The 23,413-nt window shown below is 40.0% G+C and overlaps 2 protein-coding genes across 37 annotated transcripts in view; one reads left to right on the top strand and one right to left on the bottom strand.

Moving 5' to 3' along the window:
• Window positions 1–10,349, top strand: part of FUBP1 (far upstream element binding protein 1) — a 33,865-nt gene extending 23,516 nt beyond the window's left edge. For 12 of the 16 annotated variants that reach the window (XR_014957048.1, XM_085586353.1, XM_085586351.1 and 9 more), the window contains one exon: window positions 9,309–10,349. Coding sequence is in view for 12 of the 16 variants with exons in the window: in XM_085586353.1 (XP_085442479.1) it covers window positions 9,309–9,326 (18 nt within the window). In the remaining 4 variants the exon portion in view is untranslated. The remainder of the gene's footprint in view (window positions 1–9,308) is intronic. The other 4 variants (XR_013340455.2, XR_014957046.1, XR_014957047.1 and 1 more) reach the window with 2 other exon arrangements.
• Window positions 254–23,413, bottom strand: NEXN (nexilin F-actin binding protein). Of its 21 annotated transcripts, none has more exons than XM_021527454.3 (14): window positions 23,331–23,394; window positions 15,643–15,724; window positions 14,432–14,623; window positions 14,212–14,293; window positions 13,977–14,125; window positions 12,609–12,650; window positions 11,299–11,493; window positions 11,048–11,221; window positions 8,600–8,785; window positions 4,620–4,817; window positions 3,089–3,310; window positions 1,760–1,945; window positions 839–1,196; window positions 254–736 (listed from the first exon to the last, which is right to left on the bottom strand). In XM_021527454.3, the coding sequence occupies exons 2-14, from the start codon at window positions 15,667–15,669 to the stop codon at window positions 723–725; spliced, it is 2,025 nt and encodes a 674-aa protein (XP_021383129.2). In that variant the 5' UTR covers window positions 15,670–15,724; window positions 23,331–23,394; the 3' UTR covers window positions 254–722. The 21 variants fall into 21 exon arrangements, with proteins under 21 accessions (XP_021383129.2, XP_085442454.1, XP_021383159.2 ...); XM_085586328.1 differs by having other exon boundaries at window positions 15,643–15,720; window positions 23,237–23,391; XM_021527484.4 differs by having other exon boundaries at window positions 23,335–23,389.

The following is a 23,413-nucleotide window of genomic DNA, read 5'->3' as shown; positions in this document are numbered from 1 at the left end:
TTTTCTTAAGGCTTTTTTTTTTACCAGCTTCAAACATGAGCCAATCATAGATGTCACCACCTGTTTGTGTCATTTAATCGATGAAAAACAATCATGAGCTTTTCAAGCAAGTGCTGGCACTTTAAAGACTACTACAAACCTAAAGGAGATTGTTTTTATTTGAGATTATCAGCTGCATAGGTTGATCAGAGCAGAACATTTTCAATTCAAGCCCATTTTAAAACAAAGTAAGTTATTCTGCTTGAAACAATGGTGAGCAGTTAAGTCATCCTTTATTCTTTAAAAATAGTACACTTGGGTTTTGGAAAACCATCAGTAAGTATTTCCTTTGCCAGTTCAGTGCCTCTGGGATAAGGTAAAACAGCTTAAATATTCAGTGCTCATGCAGGATACACCAATAGATTAACACTGCTACACAAGTTCCATATCATGTATTCAGCTTTATTGTTATGCAAGAGTTGGTCTTCAAATGCTGGAGCACTATGATAATTCAGCTTTTTCCTTCAGTTGATCTTTCACAGATTGATTTTTTAAATTTTTAGCCTTTGATACTAGTTTTTGCATTAAATAGGGAATTCTCACAATTTGAAAGGTATATTCTTATCTGATGCAGGAATGACAAATTAATGCACATCCTTGCTTTCTTCAGTTGGCCCCATCAGAGAAAGAGATGATGCAGTAAGAAAGTTGAGGGGAAGAAAGATTCCAGCTAAAGTAGAGCATTAGTAGTCGTCAGCTAGAAAACAGAAAAAGAGTTAAGAGAGACAGGAAGTTAGATTTTTGTAACAGGAAAGATGCAAGAAGACAGATACAAGCAAATGAAAATGCTAGCTCTTACTTTCAATAGTGAGAATACAGGTGCTAGCAGCTGAGCCTCTGTTGTTGACTGCTTTACACATATATTCCCCTTCATCTTCTGGGAAGGTTTCTGGCAAATAAAGGCAGTAGGTTTCTCCTCTTTCAATATATTGATAGTCCTCAGAGTCCTGCAACATTTCTCCTTCAAACCACCATGTAACTTCAGGTTTTGGTTCTCCCATAATTTTAACTGTAAATCTTACTGGCTCGCCATCAACAACTGATGTGTTTTTCAGTGACTTCTTGAACCAGGGAGCTCCAGACCGAGCTTGATCCTCATCTTCATAAGTAGAACCATTAATAATGCTTCCTTCTTCTTCTTCTTCCTCTTCCCTTTTCTGTTTTAAAATAAGTTGATTTAAAACATTTAAAGTGGCAATAGCACTATGACTGATAGTGACGCATGTTTGATTACACGTTACTGTGTTTCTGAGGAAATTCCACAGCTGTCCTCAATACATAACAATGCATCCAATCTGGGTATGCCACAGGCAGTAAAATGCATTTTAATGAGGCTGGAATGTTGGTGTAAGATACAGGCATGAATGTCAATTCCATTTTCAGACTATTCATGGAAAGTCTTCTGCAGTGTCTCTGGTACTTTGTTCAAAGTGTTGAGGTTGGATGGAGCTTTGAGCAGCCTGATGTAATGGGAGGTGTCCCTGCCTACATCAGGGGAGTCAGAACTAGATGATTTTAAGGTCCCTTCAACCCAAACCATTCTTTAATTTCATGGAGAGTATGTGCAAACACCAAAAGCAATTTTGTATTATTTCAGCAATTCCTAGCACCTGCTAAAAGAAGTAAAATATCCCTTTTCTATCTGGTAGTGTTGCCTACAGTGGTAATTAGAAGCTAAGTTAAATGACACAACTGGAGAATATTATTTTGCAATTTATACCTTCTGTAATGCTGCATCAATTTCTTTTTGTTCAAACTGCATGCGTAGTAATTTCTGTTCCTCAATCCTCCTCTGTTCTTCTTCTTCTCTGGCTCTTGCCATTTGCTCAAAACGAGCCTTCATGTTTACCTTGTGAGTAAATGGAGCCTCAGATTTCTTGGCTGGTATCACATCTACGTCATCATCCTTGGGAAATAATAATTAAAAACACAGCTTAACTATTATTTTTGCTTTAGACATATATATGATAGTAAAATTAGTTTTGTGTTCCCAGAGGTTTTTTTTTAACTGAGCAGAGCCACACAGAGACCTGGATTTTTTCAGAGGTTTATTTGAGTGTAGGGCAAGTCTTGTATTAGTTCATCCAAGGATAGGACAAGATTTTTGCAGAAGTTATTTCAAAAATTGTATGTAAAAAATGTTCCTGAAGTTCTATTCCTATAGAAGTTGAGAGCTTCTTGGCAGTTGTAAATCCTCAGTGACTGCAGTATTTTGCCATGATGTTAGCATGGGTTTAACACTTAAAACTGTTGACCTTATGAAAACAATGAGTGTCAGTCATTAAATCAAAAGCTCACTAATAGGACGGGCTTTGAGGTGAAGCTGAAGTTACTCCTGTGGAGAAGAGCCAGAATGAAGCTCAGATCAGGCTTAGTACTATAAATACTACTACTAAAACTTAGTTTAAAACTTAGTACTACTAAAAAACTTAGTAAAACTTAGTACTACTACTAAAAGTTAAAGTTTTACATTTCATCACAGAAGTTCACTAAGCTTATGGATTACAGACAACTTCGTCACTGATAGCTTCATTTCTTGGGGTTTCCCCTCTGAAAAACTGAAGGTTCTGGTCTGAAGTACAGATAAGTAGGCACCCTCTTCTGCTCTACCCTGAGGAGTGAGTGTACATGACACAGATATGATCTTCAATGGTATTGTTTGGATTTGGTAATTGAATTTTTTATTCAATTCATGTAGAGGAGAATTAATAGTTCAGAAGGAGAAGCAGTTTGAGTGATGATTAATAGATAACTCTCAGATATGTTTTAAGCCCTCAGACTGACAGATTTAAGGTTAAAATGCCGAATGGTAGGGCTTTGAACAGAAAAGCAGAACTCTGCTTGATCAAAGCACCAGTAATAAACCAGTGCTGTTTCTTAAGGGATGCTGAGGTGTGATAGCCTTAAGCATCCAAGGGAGGGAACAGGAAAGAAGAGAAAACATAATCTTGGAAACAGCAGAATTTGATGAAAGCAGCAGCATTGTCCACTCCTGGATCATTAGTGTGCTGGTTAAGTAGATCATTAACATACACAGAATGCAACTTACCTCGTGGAATTTTTCGGCTTCCCTTTCTCTTATTTCTTCATCCATTGCTCTCCTCTTTGCTCGTTCTTCTTCAATCTTCTTCTGTATTTCTTCTTGAGACAATTGTCCTATTTTTTCAAACTTGCTTTTTAAGTTCTTTGCCTGAATAGAACCGCTTCTTTTTAGCTTTAGCAATTCTTCGTACTCTTTGCTTAACTCAAAAGTTTCAGACTCTTCTTCCAGCTGTTCAGAAATTACAGAATATGTAAGATGGAAAATGCCCTCATTATTTTTACTACCTATTCTCCCCCAGACGGTGTAATTCAGTACATTACAGTTCTGTTAGTTATTTGAAATCAGTACAGAGACCTTTCCCCTGTATTTTTTTTTTCCTTGTTACCTCATGATGAATGCATTTGTGTCATATCTCAACTAGATACAGATTTTAAAAACCTTGCTTGAATATGCCATCTGTTCAAGGGTTGCTGTCAATAAACTGCCCTTTGTGGGTTCAGGAAACCAGACACAGACCAATACAAAAAACTTACCTGGAGTTCAAAATTCACCTCTACTTGCTTGCAGTATGATATGAGGTATCATATTCTGTATCTAAAATACAGCTGTTTTGTTAAAAATAAAATACTGCCTTTTTTATCTTTGTCTAATTCAGTGAAAAATGACATTTCAAGATGTCATAGCTGAAAAAGAAAGGGCAGTTGTGGATCCTGTAGTCAAACCACATGGGAAGCTGTAATTACTGATCTTTTTCTCCCTATTTTATGACCTCTGACTGATTGTACAGATGTACAAGCATTTTAGCTGATGTCCCTGTCTCTCCCTGCTTCCCCAAGATGAGTTGGGATCATCACAAGCTAGAGCCTTTACTATTTGCTCAAGCTTTGCAACAAAAATTATAAAATAATAAATTAATGTTGTTCTCTGACTTTCAAAAGGGAATAATAAACGATTGCCACCCACAGCCACACTGAAGTGTGAAGTTCATCAATGTGGTGTTTTAAACATTTGGGATGTAAAGCAGATTTTGTATGTGATTTTTAAAATCAGCTGTGCCAGTCTTCAAACCCTTGAAACACCAATTAGAAAAAAGTTGAGGCCACTGTATTTTTCTCATTAGGTAGTACAGTATTTCTCTAAGGAAAAACAAGAATTTTGCCCTTTCTTACTTCTATTTTTGTATTGTCTTTTGGGAACTAGATATTTCTGTTCTTCCAAGAGCATAAATATTACTTTGTCATTTTACTCTAGCATTTTCAGAAATTACTGCAAAACCAAATTACAAATTTGTAACTCTACTTTCTTCAAAGGTGGCAGTGGATAAACACATTTTCCTGGTATATTAGTAATTTTAAAATGTCATTATATAAAATGTTTTACAAATAACTTTTTCTATTTTTCTTTTCTTTCATGTAATGTTGAATGTATTAACTTAAAACTTCTTTCAGAGAAATTTTTCTTTCCAGTCTTAAAATTTTAGTAATGAAGTGACACATTTTATTCAAAGCATGCTTAACATATAGTGTGATGTACAAACCTCTCCCATTTCTTGTCTCAGCTGTTGAAATTCTTGCCTTTCCATTTCCAACTTTTGCCTACGCTCTTCTTCTGTGCGCCTCTTTTCTTCTTCCATTTTTTGTCTCAGCAGCTCCTCAAAATTAATTTCCAGTTTACCAGGTATGAGAGATTCTTGAGAAAAGGTTTTAAACATTTCTGGTGATTCATCATCCAGCACCTGTTGGAAATTCAGAGCATTAATTATATCTGTGATGAAATCACAGCATTGTTCAGACACTTCTGGTACATAAAGATAAGTGACTACTTCGTCACATCTGCCCCAGCACAGACAGGTGCACTGAGCCAATGTGGACATTCCTCTAGTGGTGTGGGAGGGAGTACTTTAGGGGGTTGTATTTAACTTTAGTTACAACACAACTTTTATAATGGAGATTAGGTGTGTTTTTTTTAATGCAGTATTTTTCCTCTGCAAGGGAGGATGCCCTCTAAATGCACCTTTAGGACCTGATTCATTCTTGTTTACTTCAGACAAAGTGTTTGTGTTTAAATGTCATTGCTCTTAATGCTGAAGTTCATTTATCTGTAATCTTTTTCTTAAGCAATCTGAATTATACTTGTGTTCTAAAGCAGTATTAGTATTCCCAGTAAGGATAACTGAACAGAACATTCAGAAGAAACTCTTCTTTTTGCACAAATTGTTTGTGTTAAAAGTTATATGGCTAGTTTATCATTTGTACACCCACTAGCAAGGGTTTTCTCCTTTCCCTGTCCTTGTCTGGCTTCAGAGTAGGGTTAGGCTTGGTTGGCATTAGGAGCAGCTGACCTACCTTTTAGACTAAATCGTAAGATAGTAGGGCCTAGGAAAAGAGTTTTCATTATTTCCAAAGAATTAATATTTTATCAGACTGAATGTGTTGAAGTACTAAAATATGAAGCTGAACACTACAAAATCAGCCAGCAGTAACAGTGTATTATATAGGAATTTTAATGTAAGTTTAAGAATATATGTGCCCGTAACTATATAAACTTAGTAACAGAGATTGTCTTATACAGGAATGTTCTGCAGGTAAAGGTGAGGTGAGGTACTGAACTGGGGGGTGATGTGGCTTTTGGCACTGTTTGATCGATCGGCACAGGTTTGAAAACCCTTGTGGCAAACCTGGGAGAGCTGAATGTGCCCTAAGCTGTAGACATTTCCAACAACCCTAATCAGTCAGATCATTAAAGGACAATATTTCCATTTGAGAAAGTGCTTTATAAAGAGACAGAGAATAGACATTTCTGTAAGAGCTTTTAGCACTACTTCTATTTATTGCTGCTTACTGCCACTGTAACCCACACCTTTCTCTGCTGTTGGTGTCATCTTGGTTCGTACCACACTCTTGACATACTTTGCCCATATCTTCTTTATTTGCCACAGCTTTCAGTATTTTTTTAGCCCAATCCCACTCAAATTCTGCTATTCACTACATATTTTACTCAGATTTTCCCTCTAAGCTTAGAACTGGACTTCAGCACCACCATTCCTTTTGCTCTTCATTTGTTTTCTGTAATATGGGCATATTTGTTGGAATTGTGTTGTAGAGAAGTGAAGTCAAAAACCAAAACTGATCTCTTTCCTATAGAATAAACAATGCCCCATAGTTTTAGAGGCTACCCATAATTAAATTTCTAAGCTGAGTTGTGTGATGCACAAAACCCCTGTGGTTAGTTCAGTAAATATTTTAGCCATATTTTGTGAAATTAGACTGTGCTTCTTTTTTTTTCTGCAAAGTGGAAATGGTTGACAGTCAGAAACATTCCTGTAACAATCATGGTTTGCAGCATAGTCAAAAGGAAAAGGTGTGGGGTTTTTTTGTTTTGTTTTAGTGTTTGTGGGTTTGTTTTGTTTTGGGTTTTGGTTTTTGTTGTTGTTTTTTGGGGGCTTTTTTGTTTGGTTTGGGTTTGGGTTTTTTTTGTTGTTGTTTTTTGGTTTTTTTGTGCTAGACCAGGGGGTTTTTTGCAGTCTCTACCAGAAAAAGATTGATGGGGGTGAAAGACAACTGCGTCAGTATAAAGTGATGACACTGATGCTGGGGAGCATGGAAATAGCACAAGGAAATGTGAGGAAGATCCAAAAGGAGGTGGCATTTGTGTTTTCCAGCTACAATACTACCATTTCTACCACTTCCAAAACTAAATTAAAATGAATGAACACTAAAAAGTTCCTGGAATAACAATTTAGGGTTCATTTTTACTGCCTTTGAAAGAGAGGACTATTATATTTTTAAACATTTTAGGACATATCTTCATTGCTGCTACATTTTGTAGCTGTGGGGAGTAAGAAACACAGAGTTATATTCGGTTAGTAGGAGAAAATGTAGGATTCATATTCAGGGTGCTACTTAGCAGAGAAATTTCAAGTGCATAAATGCTGAAAATATATTTCAATAATTTTTTTTAGTTACAGACCACTTTTGTTGTCTGCAAGTAGAGCAGTCACAGCCTCTGTGCTGCACGTGATGGATTACATCCTTTTTTTCAGGGAGATTTTTCTTGCCTGGACACTTGAGTTCAGGTTCTTGATACACTGAGGCCAAAAAAAGAGTTTCTCAAAAAAGGAAAAACCAAAAGCACATACATTCTGTGCTTCCTTTAGTTCCTTTAGTTCTCTACTGCTTTTTCATAAAAACTGTAGTGGCAGAAGTTTCCAGTAGCATTCTTTTGTTGGATTGAGGGTTTTTTAAGTGACTTTAAGTTCTATTTTCTTTCTCTGGAGATACAGACAGACACTATTTTTCAGTACAGTATCAAATAAAAATTCACATAGTAGCTTCTCTAGGTAGTCTTTCAGCACAGGTGTTTGGCCCAATTTCCAGGCAGAGGGAGCCCTGCTGGCAGTATCAGTACTCATACAAAGTTTTCATTTCTCTCCCAAGTATTGCTTCGAGTAGTTAAGAAAATGTTACTGGGGACGCACTTGGCCTTTCCCAATTCAGCCACAGAGGACGTAGGAAGATGTTACCAGGTGCCTGGGTTATTCCACAGTCCTAGACTGGCAGGTCCTGCCCTCCCTTTTGAAACAAACATTATTTCACTAGTTTATATTTGTGTAATTTAATGCTGTATTTCCTGATATCCACCAATAAGTAACTGGCTTATACCCAAAAAAGCCTGCTGAATCTTGAAATGGCTGGAATAAGTATGAAAACCACAGTTAAAAGCTCTGTGGCCACTTTTTTTTTTTTTTTTTTTTTAATATAAACAGTAGTTGCCAACCTCAGAAATCAGACATCTTTTGTCCTTTCAGGTAGTGTATGTTAGTCCTAAGCCCCTGAAAATTTGTCTCCAGTATAATCCTAAATCAAATTTTAGAAGTCCTGGCGTATGACAAATCTGTGATCTGTGTTTGTCAAGGGAAGATAGTATTACAAAGTATTCTAATGGCAAGCACCACAAGTTATTTTTTGTTTTTCTTGTAACAAGCATTAAAAACATCAAGTAGCAGAGTTCAGCCTTTTAGTTTTTTCTCCCTGAAGAGCTACAGATGACTGGAAGATTCATACTTGCAGTGAGCATTTTTCTACTGTGCCATTAATTGTGCGTTAAGAGTAAGAGATGACTGGTGGACACCCTGTAGAGGTAGGGGAATAAACTTTGAACAATAAAAGAAATTGCTCTTCCCAAAAAAACCCTAAACAACAAACCCTTCTTGTGGAAACATTTTGCTCACAAGTATGTTGCATCTAGTGTAGTGTTACGCACTGGATATGATACTTGTTTTTGACTAAATTATCTGAAATCCTCTCTAGGCTGGCTGTGAGGAGGGATTGTTCTGTGATGATTTTTGGTAAATGAATTTGACTAGTTTACCCCATTACCTTACAATAAATAGTAAGGTGGACTAATGAATGAAGGAGTTGAAGTATGTATTCCTAACTTGATCTAAAAGTTTTTCCCAGAGTTTCTATAATGGGATTTAGGTAAAAATTAAATTTCTGCTAAACCAAAATGCCATACCATGTTCTTCCTTGCTTCAGCAAATGCTCTTTTCTCCTCCTCTATGCGTCGTCGTGCATCCTCTTCTGCTTTCCTCTTTTCCTCTTCTCTCCTCTGTCTTTCTATCTCCTCAAAACTGAGTCTGAGCTTACCAGGGCGGAATTCCTTAACAGGATTTTCAGATTCTTCATCTCCAGCTTCATTTATCTTAAGAGAATAGGGAGAGGAAAATATAGAAAGCACTTAGCCAAACAAAAAATATTCTTTATAGCAAATAAATACTCCATTCCTTTCTGATCTTTTATAAGATTTTTCTCCTTGGGGGAAAAAAATGCATCAAAGCTTAGTTTCCTGTGAGAAACATTTTAATCTTTGTTCTAGCCAGGGGAGCAAGATAAGAAATTTTCAGTATCCTATACATAGCTTTTACAATTTTTAAAAATGTGTTGAGTGTGTAATTCAAAGAACAATGTGTAACCAGGAAGAGGCTGAACAGTTAAGTACATACTTTATGGTCTCATTGTTGGATCATTTACTGTAAATCACTCTCTATTCTCTTTATTTACATCATTTTCATAGATGTTTATACCATCAAATCTTTTTGTTTGTATAGAAATTGCTTTCATCAGTGCACCACTTAAAGAAATGCTGTACAGTCTTATAGCAAAACTGAATCAGATATCATTTTGCTATTATTCCAGACTGAGATTTTTGTTTCTTTTATTTTTAGACATTTAATCATCACTGAAGAAAAGGAATTGAGATACTCTGATCTCCTGGCTATAGCTTCTCTCCAGTGAACACTTATGTGCTAAAAGAAGCCTGTGGTTTGCAAGCTGCAATCAAGAACCCTTTTCAGAGGACATCCCAGAGTACTTTATCTCTTCATGGAGGAAGTGGGCTGGGAGCTGTCAGAGTACTGATAATCCAGATCTCTATACTGTGACCAGCCCTAGGACTGGTATGTGGGGTAGCCCATTAAGGGAATTAGAGAAATCTTTATTTGAAATTTGTAAGGGAAAAAATTTGAAGAATTTAAGAAAATTAACTGCTGAATTCTTAAGAAAAATGTTTACGTCAAAGTTTGACAACCACTGGTCAGCAGGTATAGCTTCATGTTAAAAAATTATTTTGATGTGGAGAATTTGTAAATTATTTCATATTACTTGATAAATATAAATGCATAAGGAAGGGAGATGTGAACTAATCTTCAGTTAGAGCACCTAAGTGACTTAATGGAGTTCACTTTCCTTCAGTTTCTTCTCTCTACTTCTTTACTAGAATCCCTTGCCCCAAACAAAAAAAAAATTGCATTACTGACGCAATGACAAGGTTATTGGTGTGAAACAACAGTGATTTATTGGAGGTGGAGATGGAAAAGTAAACTACAGTTTAGGTATCTGCCTAAACCTAGAACTCTCTCAATATGGACCAGTTGGGAATTTTTGTGTTTCAGCTTTCTAGAAGTTCTGTATTGTTGGTTTTGTTTAAGTTTGTTTCTGTAGAATATAAATGTCATTAATGTTTTTGAAATATAATCAAAATAGTGATCTAGAGCTGTTTTTCCAAGACTGTTCATGCATAATTATACTCTGTTAAAGCTAGCAAATTCCTATAAATAATGTTTTCCAAGTTTTTATGCAAGATTAAAATCTCATTTCTTGTTAATCTTGTTTGTATGTGAATTTTGTAAGTCAATTAAGAAGCTCACAGTGATAATGACTATAGAGGGAAGAAGTATTCAAATAAAAATAAGGAAATACAAAACTCATCTATCTGGTTATCTTAGGTTAATACTAAGTGTATGATTCCTTCAGTGTGATCAAAGAACAAAGTACAGTGAGCTCTATTTATAGCTGATCTAACTCTCACTTATGATAAAGAACACATATGGAGGCAGTTTTCCAAGTTATATTAAACAGGATCTGTGGGCTGCATTTCTGACAATTTAGGGGACTTCCTGTAGTAATTTATAGTATGTTGGTGTTTTTATCAGTACGTAAAAAAGAGCTGATCTTTTTTTTTTTACCTTTCTTCACAAGAGTTGTAGTTGATATATATTTCTTATCACATTTACAAATAAATATGAGGATAAGAAACAGCATTTTGTTACTATGGAATGTTTGCATCAAGAAACAGTTACTGAACCATCTGCAGCATTACTTCAGAAGAAAACAGACAGCTGCTCATCTTCTTGAAGACTTACAGTTTAAGGTACTACAAAGTGTAGACAAAATCAAGTTGCTGGCAAAATCAAAACACCTGTTATTTTTTGGTTTACTAAAAGAATGTCTAAAGTATTATGCCAGTGTGGTTACTGAGTTAGAGCAAAGGTCAAAAATGTCTTTCAAAAACTCATTTCCAGACTCTTAACAGCTTGAAATAAAGATAAGGTATAAGAAAAGAGAAGAATCACATACAGGAAAGAATGTGCAAATTGTAACCAACATGAACAAAACGTGTGCTTACCATTCTCTGCCTGGCTTCTTCAAAGGCTCGTTTTTCCTCTTCCAAACGCTGCCTTGCTTCTTCCTCTGCTTGCCGCCTTTGATTCTCCTGTCTTTGTCTTTCCAGTTCTTCAAACGTGACTTTCAGCTTACCAGGAGACAGAGGCTCTTGAGTTTCACTGTTTTCATTTTCACCCTGTGTAAGGAAAATGAAACACTGTATCTTAAGGGAATACCTATCTATTATATAGGTATTTTTGGATTATGGTTTACCTGGACAAATGAAAGGCACTTGGGTTCCTTAAGGAGTTGGTTTTGTTCCTCATCTTTTGGCTTCATTTCTTCATCCTGTGCCTTTCTTTGTTCTGCTGTCTCCTTTCCTGTGTTCTCAGGGATTATTTTCATCTTCCCAGATGTCCTGCTGCTTTTTACAGGCACTACTGTAACTAGCAGTGAATCATCCCCTTCCTGTCCAAAAATATATTTATTACATTTTCATGAAACTTGACTTCTAGGTAGACTCATTTCTTAATGAACCTGCTTGTTTTAACCTGTGTGCACCAAAGCTTCCAAAAGGTTTACTTGTATTGAATATTACCCACAAGAATAAAGTCATTAGTTTTCTTCTAATATCTGAAGAGTATCAAGAACTGAATTATATTTTAAACCTAACAGCTGGCAAACACCTTAATTTCTTTATATATTTTCATTAACCGTTAGCCATAAAAACTCAAGGTTTGGAAAAGAACAGGTGTCGTTTTGAACACACAACAATTGTAACCACACTCTACTTCCAGTTTTATATTTATTATGTAAATGATAGTAAATTGCAGCTAGAATAAATCAATAACTTAACACAGAATTATGTAATTTGTAATTTCTGTTATGTAATTTGTCAGGTACAGTAATTGTTTCTTGAAGGATGTTGCTGCTTCAACTCCATTTTTACAACTTACTAGCCAAAATATAATTTACCCATATTTTTCCCTCCTATCAAATAAGTTAAAACTGATGAATTTGCAGATTTTGTTTTTTCTTTCCAAAACTGTAGTAGGAGTGTGATTTTCTTGTGTTAGTGAAAGACAATAGGACCTTTGGACCCAGATTTTTGAAATAAAACATTTATTTGCAAGACTTAAAGTCAAAACCCGTATGGTAGATTAGTAAAAAAAAATAACTAAGTTAACTCAGTGAGGTGTTCAAACCTCTGTATAGTGTCAGAATCCCCCTTTAATTTCAAGTTTAAGGCAAAGAGCTTTTAAGATAATTCTTTGCAAAGCCAGAGGACTTAAAAGAATCATTCCCAGTATATACAAAATAATTCTCTGGCTTTGAATATTTACATATTAGGTGTTTTTAACTAACCACAAAGTATTCATAGTGCAGGCTCTGTTTCAGACTTCAGTATGTTGACTTCAGGTACAGAGATAGTTCAATATACGTTAAAAATTTGTTAGCTCCTTGATTGAACTTTAATTCAGTATTTCTGTGCTGTTTTCTATGTTTTCCCAACCCAAATTACAATAATAAAACAAAGTGAATAAAAATGTAGGTGAACATTTCTTTAAAGAAAATCTGATTACCTCAGCTGCTGATTCAGTTCCCGTATTGTTAAAGTCATCAATCTATTAAATGAGAATTTCATATGATTACATTAATTTGGCTCTTTGCCTTAGAGTTGCAAACATAGAACTGGAAATTCTATTTGTATCAGTGATATGTATGTAGCACATAAATTCACAGAGGTGGAAATGACTGAGGCTCTGTTGGAATACTTCAGATAGGTCAGCTTGTCAAGGAAGAGGTAACAAGACATAAAACATCCCACACAAAGTCTGCTAAAGCATTCTCAACACAGTGCTGAACCAAGAGCAATACTTGAGATGTCCATTCTTCATTTAAACATTCCAGAATAGTATAAATTTAAAAAAAATCTGAAGTCATTGATCATTTCTGGTTCAAGTGACATTGTCTTCCCTCAGCTCCTAAAAAAAGCCTAATGCTGTGTTTACTTCCTATGCTGTGCCTATGTTATGGCCTAAAACTGACATACTTTTTAAAATTCTTCATTTCTGCCTTGCAGAGTAGATTTAATATATAGTAGATACAATACAAATTAAAAGTAAGGTTTTCACAATGTAAGAAGTTCTAGTAGAAAAGACTATCCAAAAACTTCTCCATTGGCACTGCTTTTCATTTCTTAAAACAAATTGAAGACTAAATTAAGTATTACTATGATTTGGTTAAATAGAAATTTGCATGTGTTTTTAGTCTATCATTTAAATGTTTACTCTCACTGCAGTATTTGCAGCACTGAAGAAAACTGCAAAAGGAATTAAATTTTATATGCCTTCACAAAATTCTACAAAAGACAGAATTTGCTTCAATAAAATTGGAGTCTGTTCATATATTTTATACATATATATATATATGTATATGCATGCAATGATGATTCACAAACTGGCAAAGAAATAAAACATGACCTAGATCTCCACGATTTACTATTTTTACTACATTAGTGTTGTCTCATTTTTACCTGCCACTGATGTTTTCTTATTATTTCTTGCTTGCCTTAGTTCATATATCACTGAGCTCTAGACACTAACTTAAAAGGACAGGTTGTCTAAAGTAAGAGTTGAGAAAATACAAGAAACATTTTCAAATTAGTTTAGCAAACTTATATGCATATGACACCAAAAATTGTGCCTGGTTCCTACCAGGTTTGTGCCTGCCCATTTCATCTGCAACTCAACTTTGGAGCTTACAAGAAAATTGTTACTGTAAGGAAAGGAGGACTGAACACGATATTTCACTTCAACCCCACTGAGCATCTCCCGTGTAAATCTCTACTATGAGAAATCTTAAGATCAGATCTTTCTGATCAATACAAAATGGTTTTAGTGTTTATTGTTTACAGTTACATCCTGACTGTTGTGATCAGATGAACATACCTCCTGTGCCTTTTTTGCCAATTCTCTTTGAATTTTTCTTTTCTCAATCATATCTTGTTCAATTCTACGCTTTCTTTCTTCTTCCATTCTTTTTCTTTCTTCTTCTTGCCTTTGCTTCTCCATTTCTGCAAACTTGCCTTTAACAGTTCCTGTGGACATGAAATGCACAGCTCAGCAGTTCCATCTAACTCTTACCCGTGGAATTCTATGGCCTTCAAAGTCAGGCCTCTCTTACCTATGAGCTTTGGAACATAACCCTTTTCTGTTTTAGATAGTTTGGTGTCATCATCTTCATCAGATCCAAGCAGTTCTTTCATCTAGTTGGTGAAACACAGAAAGTAGACTGTCGTTATAACTTAAATGAAATCCCGGTATTATTGTCTTCAAATAATGTGAATAAATTTTCAGATAAAATATTAAATATTATAACACAAAATATTAGCAAAGAAAATAACCTCCTGCTTTCTCCTGTTCCATTCTCTCTCTCTAACATATTGTTCTTTTCTTCTTTGCTTTTCATCTCTAGATCTCCTTTGATTTCTTTCTTCCCTTGCTTTCTGCATAGCTTCAAATTTATCCTTTACATCACCCTTGTGAAGCTTGGGCACATAGGACTTTTGGACGGGTTTAGATGAAGAAAGCAGAATCTTGGTGAAGATATAGAAGAAATGAAGATAAGAAAAAGAAAGTTGAAACAGATGGACAGAAATACTCTGATAGATTGGATTAGAAAGAATGTAAGAACATAAAGCAGAAGTACAATTGAGATTGCAAACTTTGTGCCATGAGCCATCATCAGTTAAGTATCATTATATTTGTTCATAAATAGTATAAATATTAAAAAATCCAAAACAGCATGCAGCATTATATTAAACTATTAAATTATTTACAGATTTCTATTGTTGCTTTCAATCTTAAGCAATCACCAAAGAGACTCTCTGCCCCGAACATTTAAAAGAGATAGATACATAATACAATGCATATGAGAGCTTTTCTGCAACACTTCAACAGCCCCTATAGTTTTTAAATAAAGAGTAGTATTTCTTAATTTAAAACTTGCAATATGCTTACTTTTTCAATATCTAGAAAAAGCCAGGAACCCAGAGATTTTATGTTATGAAGTACAAAGATCGCTGGACCATTGCGGCTCTGATGCTGATACAGCAAATGGACACTTCTTTGCCAGTGATTAATCTGTGGGTGTCCAAACACCAGAGGTTCCCACTTTCAGAACTACTGTGAAGTTTTTTTCTTTTTACAGTGATGACAATGGGAATGCTCTCAATAAAGTAATACTGAGAAAACTGGCTTAAAAACATTTTGTGTTTTGTATTTTTCCACCTACACCAGTTTTTGTTCCTGCTACTCAGTCTATGTAGAAAAGGAAATATTTGAAGTAGCCTAGTATATTTACATTTTAGCATCAGATGTAAATGTTGCCCAGAATTTCACCTTCCTACTTCATGTTTTTCTAATAAGAATATAATTCACAGATTCCATCAAATTTTAAGGTACTTAATAAATCCCCTTTCATTGTCTAAAAATAATGGCGATACCAGAAGACTTCCAGTATAATTGTATTTTACAATTATTTGTAATTATTACTTTTGCAAGCATCAGTTTTAAATTATTACATTGCCTTGATTACTTTAAAATTGGTACATACCTCAGTTTTCTGTGCAATGTCATTCATGGTTACTGTATTGTGCTCTGCACCTGGTATGTTTAAGATGGCTTTCAGTTTCTACCTGAAAGAAACAGTTGTAGTTACATTCCTTTCTTTTCCTTTTAAATGATGCTTTAACCATCTTCCTGTAAATAAGTTTGCATAGGCTGAAATGGATGTATCACAATTTCACTTGGTCCTCTGGGGCTTTTGAAGATATGAATAGGTTCTAAGTGTGCCACAGTAATTAAAAGAACAAGCTTATGATTCACTATTCATGCTCATAACTCCTCTGTATAGTCCTAGGTATTGGGTTCTAATTTCCCTTTGAAAATCACCCCGGAGCCGAACTCTGGCCGCCCTGCTCGGTGCCCGGTGCCGCTCCCGGCTGCGGGCCCGGGCTGCGAGCGGAGAGCTGGGCTGGCCGCACTCCGGCCCTTCCCCAGCGCACGGGTGCAAAGCGTGCTGCCCCTCTCCTAGGGCTGTTCTCCAGGGAAAAGTAGTGTTACAAACTGTGAAATGGGAGAGGTAAGCCACATACAGATAAAGCATTTGTATAATTTAGTTGTGTTGTGGAAATGACATGGTATGTTTCAGAAGAAAATTGTTAGAAATTTTAAAGTACACTGTATACTAGGAAGCTAACAGAACGGCACTTTCTCTTTTTCTCTTCAGCTTCAGGTCTATCAGAGCTCGTGGGAGGAAGGAAATCATGATGTGATTCCAGTGCTACTGCTGTCTGTATTGTATTGATCCTCTGAGTCCCCGGAAAGCCTAAAGAGTCAGGAGCCAACTCAGGGTGCAAATAAGGGGCTCAAAGATTTTAAGCAAAAATACTGGAAAAGCAGCTTACCACTGGAAGGGACTTGCCACTTGTGGTTTAGAGGAGCTGAAGTCAGAGATTTTCATTATACAGAAAGTTAAGCTCTTATTTTTCAAATTCTCTATCTCTACAGATTATAAACACAGAAATATTTCTGTACTTTTAAAAATAATTAACATTGAGAGTTGTTTTCGTGTAAACTCTTCAAAAGTACACCAACATCACCAGTGCTCACTGGCACTGCTGTAGCTACACAGATGGAATGGGATTCTTGGAGATCTTGGGATGTTTCTCCCAATGAAAGCAGTCACAACATACAAAACAAAAGCATTTAGCTACCAACGCTTGCCCTGATTTACAAATTCTAAACTCTTCAAATTTGGCTTCAACAGAGATGTTCTGGAGAGCACTTTGGTGTTCCCTTTCAACCAGTTGGTACAGAAAAGTCACACCACTCCTTCATTTGTAGACTAATAGGAATCCAAGGCATTTCAGTTTCTCACTTTTGAACACATGAACATATAATCACTAAGTGGCAGTTCCCATTGAGATTGTTTCAGGTCAGCAACAACGTGTTGGAATTCTGTGGGGTCTAGAAAGGCAAATAATTGCATCAGCATTCTGTAGCCTCAGGGTCCCTATAGGCTTTACCATGCATTTGTACATTGTGCAGGATTTGCACATCTCTGTAAGCTTTAACTGACTTCTATGCATGTAAGCAAAATCCCCACTGTGATCAGTATAACTTTAAAACTGCTTCAAATCTTTTAACTTCCTTATTTCTATAAGCAGGTCTTAGAGAAAGTTCTCTGTTCTCTTCTTTTGCTACTCTGCTCTTTTAATGGCTCCTTCCTCACCTGGGGCTGGCCACCTTCAGCCTTGTACTTGACATACAGCAGCTGACCCAAAGGGTTACTGCAGGAACCCATCAGAAAATAAAGGAATGCCATAAATTGGTGCAATCCTTGCACTGAAGTAACCTGGGACACAGAGACCTTTTACCCTTCACATGGGGCTGGAGCAGAGAAGACTCAAAGATAATCTGTCACAAGAAATTCCATCTCACCTCAACACCTCAAGGTGAGGTTACCACTAATCTTGACCATAGCAATGTACTCCATGGATAGAGCTTCATCTTAAAGTCATTTGAAAACTGACTATTCCAAAGTCTGGGGCTTTGTGTGCAATTAATTGTAAGAAGATGATGTTCCTGACTCAAGACTTTGTCTTGAACCTTTCAATTACCTGAACCTCTTGACAGTGGGATAAAAGATCTGAAATTTTCCTTAGAAATGCGAATGTTGGAAGAAAGTTTCTTTGCAAATTCCTGCTGTCTGAATTTCCAAAATAGTGCCAGTCCAATAGGTTGTGGGCCTTCAAGATGGCAGATATGTTTCTGCCATTTGGAATACTGCCATATCTGCTATTACTTCAGGCTACTTTCCAGTTCATTGGCATCAATAACTCTAATATGTTTGAAGGTTGGCCAGCTGGCTCTAAAGCATTTTGCCCCTGCAAGTCATCCTACCTCCACTTCTGATGCTAAAAGATATTGATACAAAGCACCAGCACACTGCTAAACATGACACCACCACTTCCATCCCTCTCCATGGCCATTAAACCTTGAGCAGGATGAGCAGCTGGACCCTGCCTTGGGCACCCCTCAGGGCAGATGAGTGATTTCCAATAAAGACAATATTGAAGAAAACAAGTGTGAGTTTGCTGCCCTGAGTTCCCACAAACAAGAACTCCTTGAGTTTTGGGTTGGGTCTGTAAGGCAGTGACCATGGCTTCAGGAGCAACCACTGCAGACAGAAGCTGCTTTGTATCTGCCTCACCATCAGGAGAGGGTCCCAGTCAATGAACTGGTGCTGAGAAAGCCCAAGTGGCTACATAAGGAAGCCCTGACACCTACAAATGGTGGAAGAACAGTGCCTTCCTCATCTGCCAATAGCTTTGCAGAAGTATGCAGTGATAGATTTTCCAACCCAAGAAACCTTGACCTACTAATTCCATTTTGAGATGAACTAGTTATATTAAATTGGCCATTTATATATACATATTCTTGTTTTGTATTTTCCCAGAGTTCATCTAATAAAAGCAATTTTTTATTTTTTGAGGCAACACAAGCCTGCCTGTTTAGTTGCTTACTCCAGAAACTCTTTCTCCTATTATGATGCTGTCCAATCTTAATATTCAGTCTCATCTTTTCTTTTCCAAGATCAACATACTGCAGCAGAAGCTGTAAGGGCTCCTCATTGAAGCTTCCCACTCAAAAAAAAAAAAAAGCCAGATGATAACCATGAACATAACTGTGGTCAAAAAATAAGTTCAGCTTGTTACCTTTGCTGACACAGTCTCATCACTCCAGCATGCACCTTAAAATACTGTAATTTTTTTTTCTCTCTACATCTATCTTTCCTACAATTAAACGCCATATCTTTGATAAAGTTAGTCTGGTGTTATGAGTTTTATACTGAAAGTACCAGACTGCAGGGTCCCTTTGAAAGGTCCACTCCTCAAGAAAAATTTAACCTGCGTCCAGTGATCAATAGTCCGAACTCTGGAGTTGGAAAATAGGGAAAATGCCACTTGACTTGACTGGCTGTAATGCAGAGAATTCAAGTAAAAATTTAATACAAAAGCAATAATGCATAAAAAACCAGACAACAGATTAGGAATGTTCTGTAAAAAATAAATTACTGCTTTCAAACATCTTACTCATTTACTGTAAATGGACAAGCAATCAGTTCAGATATGCCTTGACCTGTTATGATCATAGCACTTTTTCAACTTTTCCTGCAGCCTCCCTAAAATCTTACTTTGGGCAAAAAAAGTCAAAAAAGAAAACCATTAAGAGGACACAGAAAATTTGATGGCTCACAAGTCCCAAAATCTATCTCCTTAAATTTAATTAATTTCCATTTCTGAAAGCAGGTCATAGTCCTCAATTGATTAAAAAAAAAAAAAAAAAAAAAAAAAGTGTGCATCTTTAACCAGATTAAAAAATAAAAAACCTTCCCATAAATAATAAAATTCACTTTCTTTTAAAAAATTCTTGTTTTTCAGTGGCATGATAGACATCCTCACATGCGACGCAAAAAATACCAGCATTTCCCTGAACTGAACACCACTATTTACAATAGGAGTATGAAGTCAGGACTTTTAAAAAGGTTCAGTTCCTCTGTGATTTCTCCTTTCAGAGGGCCTCCTGATCTCCTGCTCGGTGCTGTGAGTTATAAATAAGCCCTTCATGGCACGGTCTAAGTTACGTTTACCATCTGCCTCTTCTTTGTGATCTACTTGCAGGGAAGTGTCCATTATATAAGAAAACCAAACTGTGAGAGCTGGAAACTCACTGCTTGCAGCCAGAGGCACACACAGTCCACAGTGCTGAAATATTTAATAAAATATCAAACAGAAGTGGGCAGAGGAGGGGAAATGATCATCATTTGTGCCCTGCCCATAACTGCTCTGGAATGACACCACCAGTTGTTGTACCAAATTACAGATACTGAAGTAGATACTAAAATTATCATGCTTAGAAGTTCCTGAGCTGGCATCAACCATCAGTTCCACTGAAGCCAGTGAGTTATAATAATTAATACCAGCTGTCTAAACTTCTAATTTTGTATAAATACAAAATGCAGAACTACTTCCGCTCACTTGTATTTCCTTCATTAAGCCTTCATAATTAAAGACCAGAATGCTTACCAACAAGTGACCCAGATAATTTTTCATGTACAATCTTTTCCTCAATCTTTAAATTTATCACACTTCAACATTTATTGAGAGTCTTATTTTGTTGTAGAATACTCCTTGCAGATAGGGTGTTATTTATAAGAACATACATATTATAAAGGATGCCTATGTTTTATACAGCTATAAACAATCCTTATGCAACAATGCCATTCAGCCCAACTGTTTAAAAAATGGGATCACCCTTCTCTGTACAACAGGTCTGTTGATTCTTTACTCTCTTCTACAATTACGGGGTACACAGGCTCCAGAGCAAACATAGTAGGGGTTCAGAGACTGCTCTGGTAATGGGGAAATCCTGCTGGGATCTTCTGGCCCATGATTTCATGCTCCATGGTATCTGCTGATCCTAATGGAAGTGGCAGTAAATTGTGAACTGAGGTTCCCAAGAGACAAACCAGGATATTTTGCCCCATGCCACAGTTCCTCCATTCCCTGCTGTGTCAAGATGAACCATGTGCTTTTTGACTTCAATGACAGGACTTCAGAGACCAAGGTAACACAAATGCTGGCCACGAGGTGCTATTGCAATCTCTATCTTGCCTGCTGACAGGACACAGCCTTTCTGCCTCTTCTCAGAAATGCTCTTGGCCAGCTCAGACTGAAGCAGAGTGGTCACCCACAGTGGCCATGGCCTGAGCTCTGCCTCTGCCCCAAATGAGAGGTTTCCAGGGCTTCCTAGAGGCATGCTGCTGCTTCTCCTTGAGCAGCCCTACCCTGCTGGTGGTGCTGATGCCTGTAAAAAGCCGCATCATGTGTACCACCTTCACCTGAGCAGGTACATCTGCCGTCAGTGCACAGCAAGGGTCACTTCCACCGCCTCCTGCACTGCTCTCCCAGTGCCAGAGCTTTCCCCACTCCCTGCACCAGCCTGACCACAACACTGGTTCTTCTGAAAGGAGTTTCAAAGCTCGATAACCACATCAATGCTCGCCTGGCTTCTTTCACTGAGAAAACCACTCATCGAATACATTCCAAATGCAGTCAGACAAAGTTCCTTAAGCTATTTACCCAGCTCTTGTATTTCACCAGACTGTGCTTCCTACATATACCAGTCATAGTCTCATACTTCTGCATGTTCCTTAATTAATACACTTGGCCCTTCTATAGGACTAATTATAATTCATTGTTTCATTTAATTGGACAATTTTCTAAGAGAAAAGACCTGAGACCTAAGGTTAAGAGTACTGTGTTTTCTACCACACAACAATTTGCTGATTAATTTTTGAAATTCTACCATGCTTCATTAAACATGATTTTTTCAATATTTGTTGGCTTAAAAGAAGCCCCTATTTACCTAAAACAAACGTGATAGTAACTAATTAGTAAGTTGTCGCGGAAGCCAAATATTTTCTTCCGAGCCACTCTTACAGCCATCGCTCAGAGTGAAGCAGAACCAACGGACGCATTCAGTGCGCCGCGCTGCTGAACACCGCACCAACAAAACTGAACTCTGCGTGTAGCAGCTTCCGAAAACCGGGGATCTACGGGATTTCAGCGAACTTTCATGAACCGCACATCACTCACCGCGGGTCCCGCACGGCGGGGCGGGACGGCCCTCCCGGGCTCCGCGTCCCCCGGGCCGGCTCAGGGCCGGGCGGCAGCGCCCGGCGCGGGGCAGCGCCTCCGGTTGAACGGCCGCGGGCGCCCGCCGGCCCCAACGCCCCGGGCCGCGCTCGGCGCCGCCCGGCCGGGCCCTCCCCGCCGCCGCCGCGGTGCGAAGGGGCGGCCGCCCCGCAGCCCTGCGGGCTGGGCTCGGGCCGGCGCAGCGGAGCGGGGCGGAGCGGGGCGGCTCTCGCCGCGGGCAGCCGGCCGGGCACGCAGCCCCGGGCCCGCCGCACGCCGGGGCTCAGCGGGGCCGGCTGCGGGCGGCGGGGAGCGGAGCGGGGCGGGGGAACGAGCCGCGCTGAGCCCCGCGGCGGCGGAGCCGCTCTTACCTGTGCGCTGCCCGCGCTGCGGCTCGGGGCGCTCCGGCGGCGGGCGGGCTGCGCTGCCGAGCGCCCCTTGGCTGCGGCCGCCGCTCCGCCGCTGCAACTTTCCATAAAAGTCGCGACGCGCGCCCGGCGCCCGCATTCCAGGCGAGCCCCGCGCCGCGGCAGCTGGCCCGGCCCGGCCCGGCCCGGCCCTGCGGCTCGGCGCGCCGCGCCCGGCCCCTCGTCGGCCGCGCGGGGGGCGCAGCCAGCCAGCCCCCCTCCCGCAGGCAGCAGCCCGGCCAACAGGCTAATTTTGGGCTGGAAGCGGCCCCGAGCTATAAATAACCGGGCCGGCGGAGCGGCGGCCGCGCCGGCCCTGCCGCAGGGCGGCGGGCGGGGGCTCCGGGCCGGCGGGACGCACCGGACCCGCCGCCCGCTCCCGCCCCGCCCGCACCGGCCCCGGGCACCGCGGCTTGTCCCGGCCCCGGCGGGGCAGCCCCGGGGCAGCCCCACTCACCGCAGCCCGGGGCAGCCGCACTCAGCGCAGCCCGGGGCAGCCCCACTCGCCGCAGCCCCGGGGCAGCCGCACTCAGCGCAGCCCGGGGCAGCCCCACTCACCGCAGCCCCGGGGCAGCCCCACTCACCGCAGCCCGGGGCAGCCGCACTCGCCGCAGCCCCGGGGCAGCCCCACTCACCGCAGCCCGGGGCAGCCCCACTCACCGCAGCCCCGGGGCAGCCCCACTCACCGCAGCCCGGGGCAGCCCCACTCACCGCAGCCCGGGGCAGCCGCACTCAGCGCAGCCCGGGGCAGCCCCACTCAGCGCAGCCCCGGGCAGCCGCACTCACCGCAGCCCCGGGGCAGCCCCACTCAGCGCAGCCCGGGGCAGCCCCACTCAGCGCAGCCCCGGGGCAGCCCCACTCAGCGCAGCCCGGGGCAGCCGCACTCACCGCAGCCCGGGGCAGCCCCACTCACCGCAGCCCGGGGCAGCCCCACTCAGCGCAGCCCGGGGCAGCCGCACTCACCGCAGCCCGGGGCAGCCCCACTCACCGCAGCCCGGGGCAGCCCCACTCAGCGCAGCCCCGGGGCAGCCCCACTCACCGCAGCCCCGGGGCAGCCGCACTCACCGCAGCCCCGGCCCCGCATGCAGGGCGCGCCCCGCTGCGCCCGCTCTGCCGGCCCGCGGGTTTTATACCTACGGCGGTCCGGAGCCGGGTCGGCTAATGGCACATGCAGAGCGAACAACTAATAATAGTAATGTGACAGCTCGCTGATGGA

The sequence above is a fragment of the Lonchura striata genome, chromosome 8 (assembly GCF_050655825.1).
Source record: "Lonchura striata isolate lonStrDom1 chromosome 8, ASM5065582v1, whole genome shotgun sequence".
In the NCBI taxonomy this organism is placed as follows: Eukaryota; Metazoa; Chordata; class Aves; order Passeriformes; family Estrildidae; genus Lonchura; species Lonchura striata.
This window is presented reverse-complemented; position numbering and strand designations above follow the sequence as displayed.